Source organism: Dendropsophus ebraccatus, chromosome 8 (assembly GCF_027789765.1).
Source record: "Dendropsophus ebraccatus isolate aDenEbr1 chromosome 8, aDenEbr1.pat, whole genome shotgun sequence".
In the NCBI taxonomy this organism is placed as follows: Eukaryota; Metazoa; Chordata; class Amphibia; order Anura; family Hylidae; genus Dendropsophus; species Dendropsophus ebraccatus.
In genome coordinates this window covers 54,340,013-54,364,081 of record NC_091461.1, presented here as the reverse complement: position 1 = coordinate 54,364,081, position 24,069 = coordinate 54,340,013, and the positions used below count along the sequence as shown (strand labels likewise).

The window sequence follows — 24,069 nt, the reverse complement described above, 5'->3', positions numbered from 1 at the left end:
GCCTTGTTATCTGGGTTGAGTAGGCTCTTTGAGTCTTCCTAGTTGTCATGCGCTGCGCAGTGGAATACTTAGACATTCCGTACCTTTGTTCCACACTGGGGTCAGTTCCTATCACTTTTGAATATGCAAAAGAGGAGTCTGCGGAGTCTCGGTTACGAGTCTCAAAACACAGGAATAGCCAGATATCCCTCCATGGGAGGAAAGCCTACTGCCAAGAGGGTGACTCCCAGTGGGAAGATCACCAAACCACCCTGATACATAGCCCCTTAAGTCCCACTCAGTTGCTAGTATTAGAACATAAATAGGGAAATACCAGGGTGGCCCCTTTTACATCAAAGTCTAACTCTGTGGCGAGTATTGCGACATGACAAGGGTTTACCAAGGCAGGCATCCATCCACAGACGATCGTTTCGGGGTAGTTGCCCCTCGTCAGTGTGGAGTAGGACTCTAGCTAACGGGGGCAATTAAAAATAAACACAGCAGTTAGACTTTGACGTAAAAGGGGCCACCCTGGTATTTCCCTATTTATGTTCCAATGCTCGCAACCGAGTGGGACTTAAGGGGCTACGTATCAGGGTGGTTTGGTGATCTCCCCACTGGGAGTCACCCCCTTGGCAATAGGCTTTCCTCCTATGGAGGGATATCTGGCTATTCCTGTGTTTTGAGACTCGTAACTGAGACTCCACATACCCCTCTTTTGCATATTTAAATTAATAGGGGGCAATGTATCAATAGAGACTCTTCAGTGAGTACTCTTTGATTTTTTTTGTCGCTGGTCTCCGAATTCAGCGATTCCTATCACTTTTGAGGTAACTGCCCTGCACAGTTTAGAGAGGTTCACAGCGTGGACAAGGTGATCCCTGTAAGGCTTCTCTCCCCTTGTGAAAGTTTAGCACTGCATAGTGGTTTTGGTGTTCATCAAAAGAAAACTTGTAGCTTGCTAGCTGTGTCCCTGTCAGAGGACTTGGTCAAAGCCAGGCCCTGGCTTTGCTTTTCCAGAGGCTTGTCTGTCTAGCTCCTTCTCCAACACATTAACTAGACTGAACTGAACTGCACCCACCAGGAACTAGGTCATAACCTCAGGGAACTAACTAATCCCGGCTGTGATTGGTGGGCTGTGTGTGTTCAGAGACTAGAGTAAAAGAGATGGGTTAAAGAAAGACAAAGCACCTGCACCTGTGAGTGGACAAAAGGCAACATGTGACATACAGTAGTTAACCCCTGGAAGACTCAGTGGACACCTCATCCCACTTCTGTGAGCCTGTGTGCAACAAAGCTTAGGGGCCGGTACCGGGTCACTACACATATCTGTCTTTTTTTTTTTTTTTTTTTTTTTTTTTTTACTCTCCTCTTAGCAGCAGGAAGAAGGAAGGAGCAATGCAGGACTGGAAGGGACCAGGCATAAGTTGCAGAGGATCAAAGAGGGGTAAATGCAGGATTTTTTTTCTATTTTTATAGGAGGCCCCCAGAAAAAGAAATAAATGAACCCTTGATTTTCCCAGTAAAACTGGTGTACATGCTTTTTGCCAGATTTGTGTTTTAGGGTGTCTTCACACATACTGGATCGCATCGGCTTTCATGCTGCGAGTTCCACAGTGAAATCCTCTGTGATTGCCATTACTGTCATTTTCTATGGGTTTACATACTCGCATTGCGATTTTCATACCGCTGTATGTAAAGCACCTTCCCACTTAACCAACCACTGCCCGGCTAATAAATTATCTGCCCACACTCCTGCTTGCTTCCCAGGCTCCCGGCTCCCTGGTGTCCCACTCAACCAATCAGTGCGCTGCCCCATTGCAACCACTGATTGGCTGAGAGGAATGTCAGACAGCCAGGAGCCTGAGAAGCAAGCAGGAGTGTGGGCAGATAATGTATTAGCCGGGCAGTGGTTGGTTAAGTGGGAAGGTGCTTTACATACTTGCAGCGAAACATCTCAGAACCCCTTTTAGTTTCGTGAGTCATAACCTCCCTCCCCCCGATCATTTAGCCAGTTGGTGCTAATAATGGGTCCAGACCATAGTCCTATCTGCAACCACAAATGTGAGACCTTGATATCAGCATGTTCTGGCTGGTGAGATCCCAGTAGAAGTCATCCTGTTATAAAGTCACAGTAAAATACAAGGAACCACTCTATCCCACTGATAAACACAAAGTGTGATATTCTTCATACATAGATCTGTGCAGAAACAATGGCTCATTGACATGAAAAGGCTAAGTAGAAAGGTTTTATATTTTTTCACATATTTTATTTTTAGTTGAATAGGGATGTTAGATTGCAAAAGTGCAAACTGAGTGTCCTACAACGGAGGAAGTCCGGCTATTTGTTCTACATCGAAGGATTGTTTCATACCCATTATATAAGGCTGATAAATAAACACACCATTCGGCCATAACATTAAAACCACTGAGAGGTAAAGAGCAAAATATTGATTGTCCTATGTCAGTCAAGGAGTGTAGCTGGTTATTTGTGTTGTATTGAAAGCAGGTAAACTAAGCAAGTATAAGGATTTAAGCAGCTTTCAGAGGGGTCAAATTGTGATGATTAGATGTCTTTTTCGGAGCACCTTCATAACCTTATCTCTTGTGGGGTATTCCTGACGTGCATTTGTTACGACCTACAAAGAGTGGTCCAAGGAAGGACAATCATTGAGCTAGTTAGTGATGGGCACTGAAAGCTTATCTGGTCCTATGTGGGTGCTGGAACAAGGAAAGGAAAGGTATAAAAGTATTGCTAATGAACAATGCTCAAATGAAGAAAGAAAGAAAAATAACAATAAATCTGTATACGTTTCTGTTCAGCAACTGTGTGCCTGTTTGTTTGCCGGTTGCTTCGGCAGAGTGAGGATGTTCAGCAGTGCATGTGGCAGCAAGCCTCTGTGTGCATCATACATTATGTAGCTAGTAGGATGATATGATATGTCATCTCAGAACCTAATATAAATAGATTATATGGAAGAATCTGGCTTTTTACATACAGTAGGTGCATCTGGTCACGCCTGTATAAATGCAGCATTTAGACATGCCCTATTAACATCTTTGAATGTAGTTTTTATTTTTCAGTGATATTGCATTGTACTGATTATGATGCAGACAAATACATTTCCCCCTTCTGCAACCTCCATATTTTTGCATACAGTTCAGTCTCTGTACTGTCCAGAATGAAATCCATCAAAAAAGATGGCTTGACAGTTCAGTGTCCAACCACTGTCTTGAGAGATCATGTGACCAAATCAAGGCTCAACTTTGATCTGGTCATAAATCAATTTGAGCCGATGTTCACACAGAGTATTTTTGGTCAGTATTTTGCAACCAAAACCCCAGCCGTTGTTATAAAATAACGGCCATTATTTGCCATTCAATGACTGCCATCCACAAAATTTCAACAGTGCATGATCTTAGCCTTTCTGTGTTTTCTATCCACTAATGGTTTTGGTTGCAAAATACTGAACAAAAATACTGTGTGGGTACATAATTATACCCTAATATACCTGGATATACGTAACAAGTATAAAAAAACATGAATCTGGGGTCTTTACCAGTTCACCCTTATGTAACATAAACGTCTCTTACCATGAATTTTATACCACAAAAATTGAGACTAGTTATCATTAACCTCTTAAGGATGCATGACGTACCCGTACGTCATGCGTCTGCAAGAGGTGTTCAGAGCGGGGCCGCGATCCTGGGTGCCGCATGTAGCCCGGGACCGCGGCTATTAGCGCGCACGGTCCGATCGCTGTGCCCACTAATCAGGTAATCAGATGCAGCTGTCAAAGTTGACAGCTGCATCAGATTACCTTCTCCTCGACGAAAGCAAACGATTGCCGATCTCATTGATCTTTGCTGTATAAGTATACAGCAAAGATTTCAATGAGAGATCAGAATACTTATACTAGAAGTCCCCTAGGGGGCTTCTAGTATAAGTGTAAAAAAAAAAAAATGTTCTTATTAGTAAAAAGCCCCCTTCCCTAATAAAAGTTTGAATCACCCCCCTTTTCCCATGTTTTAAATAAAAGTAAGTAAACAAATAAACATGTTTGGTATCGCCGCGTGCGTAGTCGCCCGAACTATTAATTAATCACATTCCTGATCTTGCTCGGTAAATGGCGTAAGCGCAAAAAAATCCCAAAGTGCAAAATTGCGCATTTTTGGTCACATCAAATCCAGAATAATTGTAATAAAAAGTGATCAAAAAGTCACATATGTGCAATCAAGGTACCGATAGAAAGAAAACATCATGGCACAAAAAATGTCACCTCACACAGCCCCATAGACCAAAGTATAAAAGCGCTATAAGCATGGGAAGGGAGCGATTTTAAGGAACATATATTTGTTAACAATGGTTTGAATTTTTTACAGGTACCCTTGCCCTTTAAGTCGGCTTTCATATATATTTTTTTTTTTTAAAAAAGCTTTAAAAATACCATGATTTTAAAAATATACGTATATAAAAAAATTCTGGGCATTATCAAAATTAAATAGGGAAAAATGTCACATTTAAAGCATGCTGCATTCTTACAGTAATGCCACTAAATGTACTAATAACGAATATCATCACAGGCATTGTCAGCAGTGGGACACATTACACTATTGGCATCTATTAAACATTTGGTTTCAGCAAACACCAGAAATACCAAGAAAATGATGGCAAAAAAACACAGCTTTTTCAAAACAAAAACTATAGTATGTAGTAGAAACCACCCATAGAGTTGTTTTAACTTTGGCCTACTCTGAGTCAATGAGGTGCATTTAGAGAAATGTTCATGGGTCTGTCATAACACACCAGCCCCCTTTTCTGCTGTTCTAAACAAAGATAAAGGCCACATGTACTCACTGCCTACTTCACATTTACATTTTTCAGGGGTCCTGCATACCTAGCTCTGGTCTCCTTAGCGTCTACAGTATGTGTTTGGGATTTATCCTAGTTTTTGGCAACCCAACATTATTTTTGGACTTTAGCAAACTTTTGCATACAAACTTGATTAAGTTTTAGGCAGTGTTCACATCATAGATTTTGATAGGAGCCACCCCTTCTATTTTATCCAATGTCACACTGTGTTATAGAAAATACAAAGATTGACTTCAGGTTACATTTAAAAAATGTGGTTATACAGATTAGTGGTAGTTTATGTCACTACACTATACAGACATCAATGGCAGCATTTACTCTGTGGTCGGATACTCAGTTTAGCTTTCCACAGAGTGCAGAATTGGATCCTTTTTGCTGTTAAGGGGGGGGGGGGGGGTTGGAATAATGTATACTAAGAATTTTATATTGATTTGATGCATTTTCAGTTTTCTGATACTTAACGTAAATTTGTCACATGGTACTTTTCACATTGCTGTCTGTGCTTCCATAACATAGAAAAATGCTTTTATTCTCCAGTGTAAAATGTCAAAGGGGAATTCGCAGGCCACTTAAGGAGTCATCCAGCTTTCCAAAATTTTTATCATGTTGCTGCCATATTAGTAAACTTAACAAACATCTCATACTTGCCTCTCTGTGCTCCCCTGGTGTCCCCCCTGTCTATATCAAGCGTTACTTCAGAGACAAGCCTGCCTCCGGGGTGAGAGCCTGCTCAGCCAGTCATTAGCCGCAGCAATGTCCGTCGCAGCCAGTAATTGGCTGAGCGCTCCATCACTCCCAACATGGGCTTGTCTCGAAGTAATAGGGGCTACAGACAGCAGGGAACACTGGCAGCTGCATCTGGACTCCGGGGGAACGTGGAAAAGTAAGTATAACATGTTTGTTAATTCTTACTAATATGGCAGCAACATGTTAAAAAATTTAGAGCACTTGATGACCCCTCTAAGTTCCTCCTTACTCTCCCTGTCATCAATGTCCCTGCTTGATTGACAGGCCTCAGATTCTCACATTCTATTTGGAAGGCAGCATGAGGAGGGGGTACAAAAAAAAGGAAAAAACAAAGGGGGACATTTATGTAAGGGTGTAAATATACACCTGGTGTAAACTGCCTACAACAACCAAGCACAGCTCCTCTTATATTTTACCAGAGCTGAAAGCTGAGCTGTGATTGGTTGTCTGCTGTGGGCAGTTTACACCAGGTGTATATTTACACCCTTTCATAAACCTCTCCCAAAGTTTTCCACTGAGTCTTCAGCCCTCCTTCACTGTAGATTCCTGGTATATAACTTCGTTTTTCATAGAGAATTCACAGGGGGTGGAGAGTAGTTTACCTTATAAGAGGAGAAAGGAGATTTTTCTCTGATAAGATACATTACAACATTTTTATATTCATGCAACAATTGCTGAAATTATATTGATCAATTAAAGGGGAACTATCACAGGTATAGGCACCCTACCTTAATAAAACTGCCCAGGAATTGGCTGACATACAGTATATAGCATCTGCTACATTCTAGTTACAGAGCATTTCTGTACCCTGATCAGTGCTTCTTATGATGGAAATACATAGATTTAGCCTGATATTATGTTTAGCATGTAGCATTAATACCATCACTTTTCAATACATACGATATAAGAATTTTATGAGTAGAAGTTATCCCCGGGTGCAATATTTTTTTTCATTAGAAAATGCGTGAAAGACTTCCTGTATTTGACATTTGTAATTGTTTTCTTCTCAGATGACTCTTTAAATGGCTGCACACAATATGTGATCAGCATGTCTAGCGTATATTAGGAGTACAATGTGAAAAAAAACTCTCAGGGAAAGAAAAGATCTCATGGAAGAATGACTTTTCATTTCTCCCTAGGGGTTAAAGCAAGTTCATTTCAAGTTTTTTGTTCTCCTGGTCTAAAGCCAGATGGCCTAAATTAGAAAGAAACAAATAAACTGTGTCCTAGTGTAGTGGGAAAAGATAAGGACCGCATATACTATATTGATCTTCCAATGAATGTCTTAAAATGAAAATGTTTTTTCCAAGTTGATGTCCTATAACCCAGAAAAAAGCCACTGGCATCAGATTGGTTAGAGACAGACTATGGGCACCCTCTCGGCTGTGGGAACAGGCGCTTATGGAACACAACAGTCTCTTCTTTGCACATCAAGCAAGGAGTAAAGACATGGCACTCACCCGTCAATGTCTTCACCGTTTCTTTATTAAATAACTGCAAACATGGTAAAACCAGGTATAGCGAGAGGACGCCTAGCGTGTAGCAGCCACGCTGCTACACGCTAGGCGTCCTCTCGCTATACCTGGTTTTACCATGTTTGCAGTTATTTAATAAAGAAACGGTGAAGACTTTGACGGGTGAGTGCCATGTCTTTACTCCTTGCTTGATGTACATCGTTCATCTCCACTTCATTTATACATAGAGCACCACCGATCAGCTATCACCACTATTACTATATGCCGGACATCTACACGTGCATCAATATCCTGTTTGGTTCAGTTGTAGTGCCGCACTCTATCCTCTTTTTTTTGATTATTAGTCTCTTCTTTGCCTCGTCTTTCTTTATATTGGTCCTTTGGGAGTACAGCCGTTTCTGGGTTTTTGCCCCTCGTCAGTGTGGGGTAGGATTCTGGCTAGTTGGGGCAATGAAAAATCAACCAACAAAACACAGTAATCACTGAACTCAAGGAGAACAGTGAAAAAAATTCCAATGAAGTACTCAATCAAGAGTCTCCACTGATGCCCCCAAAAATTTAAATATGCAAAACAAGAGTCCGTGGAGCCTCAGTTACGAGTCTCAAAACACGGGATAGCCAGATATCTCTAGCCTGTTGCCAACGGGGTGCCTCCACGATGGGGAGAGCACCACACCACCCTGATAAATAACCCCTTAAGTCCCACTCGGTTGCGAGTATTGGAACATAGACAGGGAAACAACAGGGTGGCCCCTTTTGTCAATGTCTAACTCAAGGTGCGAGCATTGCGATCATGACAAGGGCTTAAATTTTTGGGGGCATCAGTGGAGACTCTTGATTGAGTACTTCATTGGAATTTTTTTCGCTGTTCTCCTTGAGTTCAGTGATTACTGTGTTTTGTCGGTTGATTTTTCATTGCCCCAACTAGCCAGAATCCTACCCCACACTGACGAGGGGCAAAAACCCCGAAACGGCTGTCTGTGGGTGGAAGCCTGCCTTTGCAAGCCCTTGTCATGATCGCAATGCTCGCACCTTGAGTTAGACATTGACAAAAGGGGCCACCCTGTTGTTTCCCTGTCTATGTTCCAATACTCGCAACCGAGTGGGACTTAAGGGGTTATTTATCAGGGTGGTGTGGTGCTCTCCCTATCGTGGAGGCACCCCGTTGGCAACAGGCTAGAGATATCTGGCTATCCCGTGTTTTGAGACTCGTAACTGAGGCTCCACGGACTCTTGTTTTGCATATTTAAATTTTTGGGGGCATCAGTGGAGACTCTTGATTGAGTACTTCATTGGAATTTTTTTCGCTGTTCTCCTTGAGTTCAGTGATTACTGTGTTTTGTCCTTTGGGAGTACACTTGCAGGGGACTGTCATGAAGTATATGGCATGTAGGGGTACTGATTAATATAAACAGAGGAGAAAATGGACCCTTCAAAACGCTGGGGAGAAAGAGTCAGCTCTCAACAGATCCAGTTTTAATCATTTATTATAAGGATAGAAAGATAGAAACTTTCGATGGAGTACTTCTTTAATGGTCTATCAAATTAGCTAGTGTCGAAAAGTTATATAGATTTGTAATTTACTTCTATTTAAAAATCTATTTAAAGTCTTCCCATACTGCTGCCACCTCTGTCCATGTCAGGAACTGTCCAGAGCGGGAGAGGTTTATTACTGCTCTGGACAGTTCCTGTCTGGGACAGAAGTGGCAGTAGAGAGCACTGTGTCAGACTAGAAAGAATACACTACTTCCTGCATGACATACAGCAGCTTATAAGTACTGGAGGACCTGATATTTTTAAATAGAAGTAAATTACAAATCTATTTAACATTCTGACACCAGAAAGAAAACCATTATCGCTGGACAACCCCTTTAATACGGTCTCAGAAAACCCCTTTGAATTAATTTTTGTACTACTTGTTGGTTGGTGACTCCAGATAATCCAGTGACCAGTCCTTCGGGACCAATAAATTAACAAGTATGTTGAGTGATCGTACATTTTGCATTCCACCTTTTTTTGACCAAGGGCTCTTAACATAACCAGAGGGTGTCAGATCCATACAATCCCATACAGATGGCCTACATAGGAGAGGCTATGATTCCTCCATTCTGCTGCTCTGTAGTGTCCTTGATCCCAGGAGTTGGATATACCCTTGGACCATGTTCACATGGTGTAAGAGACCGGCCGTTCCGCGACCCGGGCGGGTCACTGAGTGGCCGGTCTCTGAAAAGATCATCCCGGCTGGTATTGCAGTACAGGCTGGATGATCTTTATGGCAGCAGAGTTCTGATGCGAGCGCATCCGTGCACGCCCGCATCAGAACTCCCCACAGCACACTATGAAGCTTGCGGCTGCAGCCACTCGCTTCTTAGTGTGCACTGACATGGTTTTCTACGGCCCCTATTCACTGAATAGTGGCCACAGAAAATTGACATGTCAGTTGTTTGCGGCACCTCGAGGGATCCTGGACGGAGCGTATACTATGTGTGTATGCTCCAGCCGGGATCCCATAAACAAACAGGACGCGTACAGTATCTATTCTATCCGATGCAACATTGGCCGTACACTTACAAAAAGATACGGTGTGTGAACATAGCCTTATGGAATCAGCAGAAAATCCCTTAAAACAGCAAGGTCACTGTAAAACATATTTTCATTTTTTCCAACCTTCACAAGTCTGCAGATTTCCTGCTACCAGCTGCATTTTAAAAGCTGCTTTCTATATGAATGAAAGAAAAGAAGTTATGTAGCATAAAATCATAAGAGGAGTTTTGGGTAATTTCACATAAATGGATCTAGAATATACAATAGATAAATGGAGATCCTCATTAAACCCTTTGAAAACCTCTTTCTTATTTATACATAATTTAAATTACATTGTATAAGCTGTCTCATGCCATCAACATGCTGACTGGTAAATGTAACTTTGTGTGCCATCACACAATGCTGCGGTCTGACATCACATTGCCCTTTTTTTTTAAAGTTTGGTTATATCAAATTGTTGTATTTAGTTGTTTGTTGTTGTAACTTTTTTTTTTTTAAATGTTCACTTCATTTTTTTGTTAATTTTACCTTTAATATCATTCGCCATGTATGATTTCTGTATTTCATTGTGAATGTAATTCTGTGCCATACAGGCACCATTAGGGTGGTCTATTAATTCCCTGGGTGGTTGATTCAAATCACCTGCCAAGTAATAGTGCCAATATTTTAGTCATTGTGAATAAGGGTTGTAGATTTTACAGAGCATCACAGTTTTGGACCACCCAAATAGCCGACAATGGATAGAATTGTTCACAATTAAACGGTTTGACCACAGTACATTTCTAGATTAGAGAGAATTATAATTTTGCTTAGTTTTATCTGCATGCTGGATGCGCTGTATTGTAGGGTTAGTCTGCTGAAAGAAATGTTTTAGTTGCACAGCAGCGTGCCTTGTCATTATCCTCTCCACTTGAATAATTAACATCCAATTTTCCTAAAATTCATTGACTTGTACATAGCATTTCTTTATATGCTTTCTGTTTTGTTTTGCCCCAATGTGTATTTTCTATAAAAACCAGATAGACGAGAACTGTATTGCAAAATACTGCAAAATAGATGGAAACTGTATAGCAATTTTTTTGACCAGACCCTCCAACCTACATCTCAATCTCTCTGTTGTATACACATATCTGTCTTTTCTGTGAATTTAGGCACAGTGTGATGTATTCACAGGACGCTACCTTGTGATGAACGATGCTAAACCAGGTGCAGACAGAGAATTAAGGGGGTAATCCAGTGTGTGGGGGGATTTTTTCCTGGGACCGGGAAGGAGGTGGCCGAGGGAAAAGACGTCCACTCACCTCCCCGGTCCCAGCGGCGGGTCTCGGGCCCCCGTCAGACACCCGGAAGCGGCCGGGAACCGGGCACCGGAGCGCCGCGATGCGGGACCCGCTGCTGGGACCGGAGAGGTGAGTGTACGTCTTTTCCCTCGGCCACCTCCTCCCCGATCCCAGCGAAAAAGTGCCCCCCGCTGGAGTACCCCTTTAATGCGGCAGATGCTGCAAGCTTATAGACTAATGAAATTAATACAGCCTATGGCTGTATGCATGTTTTCCTAGGGCATTCAATATCTCCATTTATTGGAAGTCAAATGCCAAGCTTTTGGGTTGAAACCCAAACTTTTGGCAAGTTAGCTATCACTACCTGAGATTACACTGTGATATATGTGATGCATTTGAAACACGTCTATCTAGTAAATTTGTCCCATTGCTATGGAAAGGGTAACAATGAAAGACCGATAACTATATCCTGAGCACTGCTCTTATTTCTTACAATTTGCTTATATATGTCTTATAATAAATGACTATAAGGTGTCTTCTTACAAGCCGCCTCTTTTCACAATTATGATGTGGTCGAGCTGTGTCTTGGTTTAGGATTGAATAACTGCTACAAGGTGCATAGGTGAAATATTGGATGGGCGTTTATATGTGTGGAAGTGCAAATTGAGGTCTTAGAAGATGTGTCAGAAAACTGATTTATTGATGTTTCCAGGGATTAAGGGCCAGGACACATGGGGTGAAGAGAACTGATTATTTGTGTAACGTATTATAGGACTTTGTGGAAACATGGATTTCCTTTATTATGGGATTGCTGCCTACTGAGCGCCACTCAGTCATGGGATTTAGAAATCAAATATAACATGTTTACAGACATATGTAAGCGAACATGTATAGAATTTCATTATCAAGCCTATTTTATAATGTTTGAATAGGGTTGGTTGAAAAGTCCTTAAATATGCAACAAACATTTAGGCTGGGTACACACTACGTATATTTCAGTCAGTATTGTGGTCCTCATATTGCAACCAAAACCAGGAGTGGATTAAAAACACAGAAAGGATCTGTTCACACAATGTTGAAATTGAGTGGATGGCCGTCATTTAATGGCAAATATTTGCTGTTATTTTAAAACAACGGCTGTTATATTGAAATAATGGCCGTTATTTACTGTTATATGGCGGCCATCCACTCAATTTCAACATTGTGTGGACAGAGGCTTTCTGTGTTTTTAATCCACTCCTGGTTTTGGTTGCAATATGAGGACCACAATACTGACTGAAATATACGTAGTGTGAACCCAGCCTTAAAGTGTATCTACCATTTTAAAAAACCTTTTGACATGTCAAAAATTTTTAACATTCAAGATATGAGTGTTCAGACAGTGACCGATCAGAGGACCAAATGGGAAATAGGAACTGTGCGCCCTTCACCCTGCTCTGAGTCTATGTGAAGGCAGATCCATAGATTTGTGCTATGCATCTATTTTTATTATGTGAGATGGAACCAGTAAAGGATACTCTTAAAGTGCAGACTTCTCCGAGCTCATTCTCCTGATCAGTTGGGGTCTGATTGGGAGAATGAGAAGTAAAAACATCACATATACCGTATTTTCCGGCGTATAAATGTTAACCAGGGCTGCGGTCAGGCAGGGGTTAACTGCAGCTTAAGAAAAAACAAAGAGTTAACTCACCTGTGACCTGTTCCGGCGGATTGTTGAGGTAATCTCTCCATAGCTGTAAGAATTGTGGAGGTAATCTCTCCAGAGCTGTAACCCCTCTATGTGCCCACATATGCCCTGCTCATTCCTTCATGCTACCTGCAGTCTCTGTCAGCCCTTGTGTTTCCCATCCTTTCCATTCCTGCTATAATGTGCCAGCACTTACACTCAGCTATACACACTGCTGTATAGAAAAGTCTCTGTCACTGTCTTCCTGCACAGCTCTGTGACTCTCACTTCCTGATTGGTCCATGCTGAACACAGCCCTTCTCCATTGCTGTCATGTGACCACACAGACCTCTGATAGCAGCCCTGCTTCTCTATTCTAGCCTATTGTACTACACTATTGCATTATGGGGATCTGCAGTTCCATCCTGTATATACAAACTGCTGCTGCCATTTTCCTAGGTTTATGCCCTTTCTATACATTATACTCCACATGCTGATTGCTATACTCTGCAGTAACTTATAATATGACATATCCAGCTTCTGAATGTTTGTTTCATTTGTTTTACGTTATTCCGAATTAAAAATCATTATTTTTGGGGTGTGAAACCAGCTGTCTGAATTCCAATTTGCTTTGGTTTGAGAGTGCATTTGGATTACAAGCACAGTCCCGGAACAAATTATGCTCGTAATCCAAGGCATCACTGTAATTTTTTTATACCAGAAAACAGGCATATAACCCTTGATAAATTCCTCCTATAGAATTTAATTTTTACCTTTTAATTTTAACCTTCTATCTATTGTAGTCATATGTGTAAAATGCAGCAAATACAGTATGATACTTGTTTAATGCTGTTACAGCCTAAAAGCCCATCCATGACTTCAGAACAGCATAGCCTTTATAAGATACAAAGAAGAATTACATAAGTTTTATCGGAACAGAAAGAAACTGATGCATCAGTTTAGCTGGGAAAGTCTTCTTATAAGAGAGGACGTTTCCCATAGAGGTGACATGTATGTAGGTGGTCTTGTGTCATTAATAAAGTTCTAGTAAGAGTGGCATGCTGCTGGAAGTCAGAGTGCAAGGAAATATGTCAGAGGTCGGGCAGGCTGGTCATGGTGCAGTTTTCAGATTATTTTGTGCGCTGTATATGGCCATGCTGCTTTCTACACTTTAACAGCACTAAATTTGTACCATATCCCCCCTCCACATGACTAGAATGTTCTTGTTCTATAAAAAGTAACCTTCATTTCCCCTTGATGGGTAAGGTGAAAAATAATTTGTACTTAGTCCATCCTTCTGTATTAAAGTTAAAATGTCAATGTTGTCACCCTGACCAATCCTGAGAAGGAGCCGGGGGAAGTCCACACTCAGTGTGGTCCTCTCCCCGGTCTCTGTGTCACGTGAGAAGTCACAATCGTAATGAAAGTCTTTCTCATGATCGGTCAGGTTGTGAACACTTTTGACACTTTTTTTTTTTTTTTTAAACTACTGTGGCACTTTAACCTTTGCTTATAAATGATTGGTACATAAAGCAAATCTATATATCTGTTATAAATGTACCTGTTTGTTTTTTGTCTGAATTTAGGGCCCTATTACACAGATCGATAATCGGAAGAATTGGCCCATAGAGACAACAATCAGCTGATGAAACGATTGGCTATTGTTTCATAGGGTCTGTTCACACATACAGACTTGCAGCCGAAATCTGCTACGAGTCAAGGTCCTGGCAGGTCCCGGTACTACATACTCGCACGGAGTATGTACCGAGTATGTAATGCAGCCGCCCCCTTAATCCCTTCTGCTTCTGCTCCGCTTTCTGTATATACATTACCTCTCAGCTGGGCAACACACTGATTGGCTGGGCGGGAGAGCAGGACGCCGGGGTCCCGTGCAGCAAGGAGTGGTAATGTATATACAGACAGGAGAGCGGGAGCCGGGCAGGAGCAGAAGGGGTTAAGGGGGTGGCTGCATTACTATGTAAAGTGCTGCGGAATCTGTGTGCACTATACAAATAAAAGCATTATTATTATTACATTATTACATACTCGCAGCGGTCTGAAAGTATGTAGTACTGGGACCTGCCAGGGCCTTGACTCGTAGCTGATCTCGCTGCAAAACTGACCCTTAAGGTTTAGATCTAAAATCATCAGCCACTGACCGTACATCCCTACGTGTAATAGCGATGTGTGGCCGACTGCTGACGATTGCCCAAAACAGTTAACACTTACCTGTCCACGTTCCTGGTCCCCTCCTGCACTCTGCGTCCCAGCACCACACGCTGCCGCCTTTGAGCGGCCTGTCTGATCTGACAAGCCCCTCATCCAATCACTGGCCAGGACTGCTGCAGCCAGTGATTGGCTGAGGGGCCTGTTAGCTCAGACAGGCCGCTCTAACGCTGCAGTGCATGGTGCCAGGATGCAAGTAGAGTGCAGGAGAAGATCAATAGCATGGACAGGTAAAGTATTAACTGTTTGGGCAAGGACTGCACGGACATCACTAACAATGTCTGTGCCGTCTTTGCTAAACAATTATCGGATTGTGAAGTAGATCCATTAGTTCTTGTTTTGTTTGTTTCATCTGACACACCTGCTGAGTTCTTCTGGCAACTTCGGAGTTAAGCTTTGTTTTGCTTGGGTTATCTCTGTGACTGACAGATCTTCTAGCCAGTTAGTTTCCTTATTGTCAGCTATGCATGTTCTGGAATCAGGAGTACCTCTGCTATCTGTAAGTTATTACCCGGGCCATCAACTATTGTGTTTTGTCTGTCTTGTTTTCTTCCGTGTTACAGCTATTCGGGATAGGGACTGTCGCCCAGTAGCTCGCTGCCGCCTAAGGCAGACCGTGGCAAGTAGGCAGGGAACAGTGGGTGGGATTCAGCCTAGGGTCCACTGTCTCTGTGTGTGTTTAGTGCGACTGGTCCTAACAATATAGCTGTTACTTTAAGTGCTTTTCTTTATGGCAAGCAAGTTTATAAGTAAAAAATAGTTAATACATCTAGGAGACTGTACTTTTTATAGGCAGTGCCTGTGCTGGCTCTTTCTAATGGTCAGTGGGGGTTTGACATGTCTTCGGGTTTTAACGTGATTGTAACACCTACAAAAAAATCAAAAGGTTTACTTTTTATATCCATCAGTATATAAATATGTTTGTGAAATGTGTTGAAAAGTTTTTGCATGCATATTAACTGCCCCAATACCTATACATTTTTAGAGGCTTTCCCTTTCATTACTCCTTATGCACACGGATATGTGACTTCCAAGTATTTTAAGTCACAGGCTTGAGTCTTTGGAGCACATGTCACTTTTACTGATCCCATGTTGCAGTTTACTGGTCCCAACAGCTGATTATTTTGTGGTTGGAAGTGCTCACAATATCTGTTTTCAAAACCTTCGCAGAGAGACAAGGCTGAAGCTTCCACTTCTAAAGTACAACTATAAACACCTTCCTTAATCTGAACAGAATACTGAATGTAAAAATAATCACTCATCTTGGTCATCCTAGGCATCCTAAGTATTCTCACCGCCATGAGCTAATCACTGCTGGAATCTTTGTCCAGGACATGGTGAACTTACACATACATGTAAAATAGTCTTGTGTATAGCTGGGAAAACAATACACAGTTTATTAGGTTTATATTACATGACATGGGGCTGCAGAGGCAGTGTAAAACCGAATCAGATCAGCTCCCGAGCGATCAGTTATCTGATCTAGTTAGAGTAATCGAATGAATTAAAAAAAAAAAATTAGAAATGTACAAAAAAAATCATGTCATAATAAAAATTGATATCACTCCACATTAATCAGTTTTCAAATTAAAGGAGAACGCTGGGCAAAATCTACTTTTTAATATGTTATTACATAAGCAAAGTTTAGACAAATTCCTAATGTACATTAATTATGGGAAATGCACATATAGTGACATTTTCTTCAATTTAGTAGATCAGGCAGGCTTCAATTTCTCTCTTAAAAAAAAAAAAAAAAAAGTTAAAAAAAATTACGCCAAGAATCGGTCTATATAGCTGAAGGGTCCAGCAGGGGGCGCAGTATATGTAGAAATTACATGTAAAAAATGGAAAACAGGGCCCTTCCTGTGCCACGATCAGGAGCAATGATTATTGCTCCTGGGATGATTGCATCGGTCCTGTCCTGTCATTGGTTCTGGCCGTAGCACAGGAAGGGCCCTGTTATCCATTTTTTACATGTAATTTCTACATCTCCTGCGCCCACTTCTTGATCCTTCAGGTATATAGACTGGGTTGTGATGTCACTTTTTTTTTTTCTGGAGAAATTGAAGCCTGCCTGATCTACTAAATTGATGGAAATAGCACTATTTGTGCATTACCCATAATTAGTGTACATAAGAAATTTGTCTAACTTTGCCTATGTAATATATTAAAAAATTGATTTTGCCCTTTAAATTAAAAATATTAATAAAAAACTAAAATGTAATTTCATGTGAAATTGACTACGCAATATGGCTGTTATTTGCATTGCTTTCCTTATGAGTTATAGGCTTTAATCATACTTAAAGTGAATGTACCACTAGGTAGATCACTATGGGCTTTTTGCATGAACAGACTGGGGTGGGGATGCCGTTGCTGCAGCCCGGTTCCCACGGATGGCCCCAGTCTACTCCCTCCGGCCCCCAGTCTGACAATCTGCCCTCCCCCCTGAGACAGGGCACCATTGATTATAAAGGAGCCGTGTCACAGAGGGGAGGAGGTTTTGTCACACAAGGGGCTGACGGGCCCGCCTCCTGTGCGTCATGCCCAGACGGTGCTCAGGAATAGACTGGCGCAGTGCATGGGAATCGGGGGGTGGTTAAAAAAAGACCCCATGCCGGTCTGCTCATGTAAAAAGCCCATACCTAGTGGTACATTCACTTTAAAGATATGTAGGGACAGAGATTGTATAAAAATTGAATAGGATGCTGCCAGACAGCCTTAGTCTGGAGTACCTCTTTAACAGTAGCGCCTTCAGGAGTATTGTACTAGGATCTTCCATTTTTGATGTACCTTACAAATTTGTCAAAGTGCACCTAGTATTCAATCAGTGCTATATATCTGTGCACAAGTTAGGCTGGGTTCACACCATGTTTTTGCAATCCATTTTTTGAAAGAAAAAAAAAACGGATGAAAAATGGATTGCAAAAAACGGGTGCAACTGTGTGCATCCGTTTTTCCATTGACTTCCATTATAAAAAAAAACAAAACAGATTTAAACAGATACGTTTTTCTTTGACTGACACAAAAACATGGTCGACCTCATTTTTGTGTGCATCAAAATAAAAACAGATCCGTTAAACAGATTGTAAAAACGTAGTGTGAACCCAGCCTTATAATGCTGCCTCAGCTTTAATTCACATAGCCATATAAACCACAAACTACTGTGTTTACATAGCAAAATATATCTTTATTAATCACATTGTTATATAAAAAAAAAAAGATTAAAAAAAGATTTAAAAAAAACCAAACATACATTAAAATGACAGTGGCAGTCCCCGAGGATGTATAAAACTAACAAAATCGCACACCTAGATTCCCACTAGAAAACAATATAGTAGGACTAAAGACAAATGTACACAATGGGGGAGATTTATCAAAGGGTGTAAGATTTAGACTGGTGCAAACTACCCACAGCAACCAATCACAACTAAGCTTTAAGGCCCTATTCCACGGGTCGTTTAAAGGAGCAATATCGTTAGTATTCGGCCGATATCGGCCGCTACGAACGATATTCGTCCCGTGGAATAGAGTGCAACGATCAGCCGACATCGTTCATGTCGGCTGATCGTTGCAGTCACTTGTTTTTCAACATGTTGAAAAACAAGCGACTGATATAGCAGCGATCTGCTGCCGTCGCTCCGTTGAATAGGAGCATTGGCAGCAGGCCCTGCTGTATCCTATGGGCTGCCGGACGATCAGCGATCCCCCGGGCAGCCCCCCCAGCAGCTCCCCGCCGCCCCTCCCGCACCCACCCGCTCGCTGACGCCGCGTTGAATAGCGGCGGCAGCGAGCGGGGAACGAACAGCAAACGAGCGCTAATGGCGCTCGTTTGCTCCTCCAAACGACTCGTGTAATAGGGGCATTAGGCAGTGCTGAAAGGAAAGCTGAGCTGTGATTGGTTGCTGTGGGCAGTTTGCACCAGTCTAAATTTTACACCCTTTGATAAATCTCCCCCAATGAGTTAACAGCTCAATATCAACAGGGACCAAAAATAGCAAATATTAATATAATGTGCAAAGTGCAGTCTGGACGTACTGATGACTAATCACAATTGAAACCCGATTTAGTCCAACCTAAGTAATTTACCCCACTCTGGTTTGGGAATAGGTTGTTGCTACTTACATTGTATATTTAAGTGAGATTCCACAGGGACGCCACCACCCCAACGCGCCGGGGGTCTACTTTATATTGATATTTGCTGTTTTTGGTCCCTATTGATTTCGAGTTGGTAACTCATTGTGTACATTTGTCTTTAGTCCTACTATATGTTTTTCTGGTGGGAATCTAGGTGTGTGATTTTTTTTTATTTTTTTTTATAGTTTTATACATCCTACAGGACTGCCACTGTCATTTTAATGTATGTGGTTTTTTTTATTGGTTTTTAATCTTTTTTTATATATAACAATGTGATTAATAAATATATATTTTGCTATGTAAACTCAGTAGTTTGTGGTTTGTATGTCTATGTCCATTTTTGATGTAGAAGAACTATTAGAGAGCAAATATAACACACAGCCTATTTCTATATGTGTTGGCCCACATTTATTACTAATAAAAACAAATGTTAGAAAGGTGTAGTCTTTAGGGATTGAAAGAACCCTGAGCTTTTTCAGACTCCCCTTATCTACTAAAACAGTGATGCCAATTTCCCATCCAGCCTGTCCATATTAACCACAACACTGATAAGACCCAACTGCTTTGCACCATGCCACCTTGATCTTACAAGATACCATCCTCATAGTATTCCTTCCTAAATACTAAGCATAGATATTTTACCGAATTCTCCTATGACTAGAACCATTATTCTTTGGAAGCCGCTCACCCTGAGTGAAGCAATACGGTTTCTAATGTTTGTTGAGTCAGTAAATATTTTGCTGTGAATATCTAAAAAAGTTTGTTTATGGAGCTTATGGGGAGCTTGTAGCCAGTTGTAGAGGACTAAAAGTAAATAATCTAATACAAGTCTGCAACCTTCTATGGAAAGGAAGAGAATTGGAAAATGTTCTACAATGAACAGATTTTCTGGCGACAGCCCTGGAGACTACTTTACACATGTTGGATTAACACCATTATTTCATATATAATCCGTCCCAGGAAACACTGTCTCCTTTTTTTGTCAACAAGGCATTTTTTCCTGTAGCTGCCAGAAGCCTCTGTAATTTACTATAGACATTAGGGCTCGCTTTATACTGCGCATCTCACATATTTTAAATGCTTTTTCCGGAAAGTTGTTTCTATATTAAGACATAGAAATTTATTGGCCGTAAGTTCTTTTAAATACACTTATGCGCAAATGTTTACCAATGTATATTTTGCTCTTTCCTTATCGGTAATGATTTTGACCTTTTTTCTTTTAAGTATATTCCCTGCAGCATTTATAAAGTCGGAGATAAGTGCGCCGATTTATTTGGGGTGATCACGTTTTTATGGATAAACCTGCTGATACAGCATTTGTACCAAATATGATTACGGCCTTTTATGAGGGGTGGCCTGTGCCGAACACTGTTAGCCATTTGAAGATTGTCATGTGGGTATAATACGGCTTTATAGCAAATAATACAATTGCATAAAATGTGTCATGCAGTGTTTGAGATATAGGCAACATGTTACTACTAACTTCAGTCTTTATTTTTGCCCTACACCCTGGGTAGCTGTATATACTGGAAACTTTCATATAGCAACAGTTCTTTGAAGAACTGAAACCTATAAAACATCAAAGTCCCCTAAATTATGTGTACAGTGATGTAACAAAGTCTAAATCAGTGGACTCCATACAGATGTTAGTATGATATGCTGCTCTAGTGGAAAAAAAAATACTTGTGGGATTAGAAAATAGAAAAAGTAAACTTTTTCTCACTCTTAATATTTGACTGTGTCTGGTATTGCAGCTCAATGGAAAAAGGTTCAGCTGCAATTGGGGCGTAACTAGAAATGCCTGGGCCCCATAGCAAACTTTTGATTGCCTCCCCCTCCTGACTAGGGGCGGATTAACTTTACCATAGGCTGATCACCAAGCCTGGGCCCCCCACCCCACTGTAACTATGGCAGCACTAGCATGGTGTTCATAGTACAGGACAGATAATGTCATGATGCCCTGAATTGTGCAAAATTCTGGTAAAAAAGCAGCAATTTTTTGCGAATCATGGCAGAACTGGAGCCAGGAGACAGAACACAGCTGAAAGTATAAGTCTTTTTGGGTGGGCATGGGCCCCCCTGGAGCTAAGGGCCCCGGGCTCCCGCCCGAAAAGGACCTATTATAATCCGCTACTGCTTCTGACTGTCCACTAAGCCTAGTAATAACTGCAGGCACTCGTCAGGAAGTCTTGCAGTTAAAGGGATATTTGCAGAGCCCGGGAGGGCCTGCCTAGCCACCTGGTGCTGCAAATGATGATGGCTCAGGGGGCCCAGTGTATTGCAGGAGCGGCAACAGGGCCTCCTGATGCCGTGGGCCTCATAGCAGCCACTGGTAGTTATTCCCCTGGCTGCAATATGAGACCCATCCCATGGATACTAGTAATGCTGTTTATGTTTGAGAGAATTCCTTTAAATAGTCACTAGCCAACAGACTTTTCAGAAACCAAGCAAATATAAGGCACATTATCTTTATAGTAAAAAATGATACTTTTCTTCATTATCTGATTTCTGCTTTTTATCAGTGCCCCTTTAGGCTAGACACCCTCCAAAAGCTTGTGGTTGTTGAGAAAATGACAGCTTTATAAATGCCTATGTAAATTAATTATTGCACCTATTTTGGGCGGATTTAATGGTTTCAGGGTTGTAAGAACAAGATATTAAAGGAAGCCGGAAAGTTTTATTGTTAGTATATCTAAACACCCTGTTTTATACTGATACATTTTAGTATCATTAAATATGTAAACGTATTGAAGATGAAATGTGTGTATAATGTCACAACTGATGAATGATGCTTAGCAGAAGCAATAATATCTCCAAGCATAATTTTATTACTTAACAGTTTCATTGGTCCATTGAGCTTTTAATTCCTCTATGTCCTGGAGCGTTGCTCAGCGGCTCAGATCCGCTAATATATGAGACTATGTAAGGCTTATAGCCTGTTCCTGCTTAGTTTACATTTTAAGTATTAAACATTAGCAGAGTGTGGTGATATTAAGCAGTGGGAGGCTGTCATATTCCACCCATGGCCAGGTTTACAAAGGGATGCAGAAGAGCCTCCTACAGTCTAGTTCACAGTTGCTGTGGTAAGGGTTAAAGAAATAAAACCGTAGTGTAGCACCATGCTGTGTATCATGGCTTGCAGGGCTGGAGTGGTATTGTGCAGGTTAAGTAGCGCATCAGACCGTCCTAGATCTGGGATGGGAAACCTTTGACACCCCCAGCTGTTGCAAAACTACACGCTAGGGGGGGGGGAATTAAAATTTTTGGTCTAATGCTACGTTTACACGGAACGATAATTCGCCCAATCGTACGATTAACGACTTCGAAGTAACGATTTTTCTTTTATAACGACATATCGTACGGAAAATTCTTTTGCGATCGCTTAATCCTATATCACACATTGGTAAAATAGGTGAATGACTGTTTACACGGAACGATCTGCGAATTTTTTGCCAACGAAGAACATGTTCAAAGATCAAAATGAACGACTTCTCGCTCGTCGTTTGATCCTTTGTTGCCTTTACACGTACGATTATCGTTCGAATTTGATCGTTATCGTGCAAATTCACAAGATAATCGTTACGTGTAAACGCAGCATAAGTTCTATGTATGAACCAGTATTCAATGATTGAATGTTTTTAGGTGCAACCTTTTTATTTTAATCTGCCTGTTTTGAGTATTCACCCAAAGGTTTGCATAATCCGGGATTGGCACCCGATTTATCATTTGTGACTTTTAAAAAAGTCGCACAAACTGGTGCAAGCCTATATGTGGTCAGTACCAGGTGACTTTTTTTTGCCACTTTTAGTGGCAACTTTGGTACCAACTTTGCCTGCAATTGTTGAAATTAAGAGTAGTTGGTAACTATCTTCTAAGGATACTGCTAACAGCAGGTTCAGTGGGCCCTAAGGCGTTTGGGTAGCAATATAGTTTTATAGTTACTAGCATGGTTGCTATTGTTTACAGGTCAACTTAAAGGGAACTCACTCCAATAAGCTGAACAGCACCATCTCCGACTGGAGGCCTGCAGAGAGTACTAGCGGGATTATAAAAACCCTGGACAAGAAGGTGGTTCAATGTAGACCTTATCCGTGCAGCATGGACTAGTGCTAGTGACTTGCTTGACATGACATGGTCAAGTTATAATATAGTTACACAGTAGACTAAAGGCTATTATAGTATTTTTCTGGCCAAAAGTTGGAAATAACAAACTGTTCTTTGCAATTCCAGGTTTGCAGTAAAGGCCATGGGGAAGAGGACAGTGTGGATTTGTCTATATGCCTGCTTGAAAGACTATTAATCCCTGTCAATAATATCATAAATCTACATGGAAAACAAAATGCTGGGTTTTATGCAACTTTCCAAAGGACTACCATTCCTCAGTACATAAGTGGTGCCCTGCTGGAGGCTACAGCATTGCTGGGGGCAAGAAGTGGACCTTTGTTTGGAGGGTCGACTGGAAGAACAATGCTGAAAGGTAAGTTTTCTGCAGCCAGTTATAACTCTAATGACATTTTCTTCTTGGTCTAATCACTAGAATTGTAGACTTTATTCATGTTTAAAACTTGATTTTATATATAAAATGTTAAAAAAAAGGTCTGCATGTCTTTGTTTGGTGGATGCTCTACTTATAAATAAAAGGCAATGAATAAACAAGCACTATCCCTCTGCTATAAAGTACTATGCCTCTACATGTTGCCCAGACCTGTCCCTTCTATTCATGAGCAGCTAGCCTAATGACATATATTGGTATGACAGATCAGGCAATAGGAAACCAGTTAAATTATTTGTGCATTAAGGGTGTGTTCACACGTAAAGAATCTGCAGCGGATTTGATTTGCTTTGAATCTACAACTTCAAATCTGCTGCAGATCTGTACGTGTGAACACACCCTAAGAGGGAAACCTGGGAAACATGTAGAAAAGTGGGTTCTGTTATTGTATGTCTTCTCTCTAAGGCTCTGTTGACATTTTTATTCACATTTACATTTTTCTGGTACGTCACCGGAACAGAGAGATTACAATGATGACACATGACAGATACCGGTGGTGCCTGCCAGACCTCATTAACTTTAATTGGGATTATTAGGGTTCTGTGTCATGGAGTCTGTCATTTATCAGAACAAAAAACAAATACAATGCAGCA

The 24,069-nt window shown here is 41.2% G+C and overlaps 1 protein-coding gene across 7 annotated transcripts in view; it reads left to right on the top strand.

The window, feature by feature from the left end:
• PLCE1 (phospholipase C epsilon 1) overlaps positions 1–24,069 on the top strand; it is a 196,236-nt gene that overhangs the window by 37,174 nt on the left and 134,993 nt on the right. For all 7 annotated transcript variants that reach the window (XM_069980388.1, XM_069980389.1, XM_069980385.1 and 4 more), the window contains exon 3: positions 23,155–23,401. In XM_069980388.1, coding sequence (XP_069836489.1) covers positions 23,155–23,401 — 247 coding nt within the window. The remainder of the gene's footprint in view (positions 1–23,154; positions 23,402–24,069) is intronic.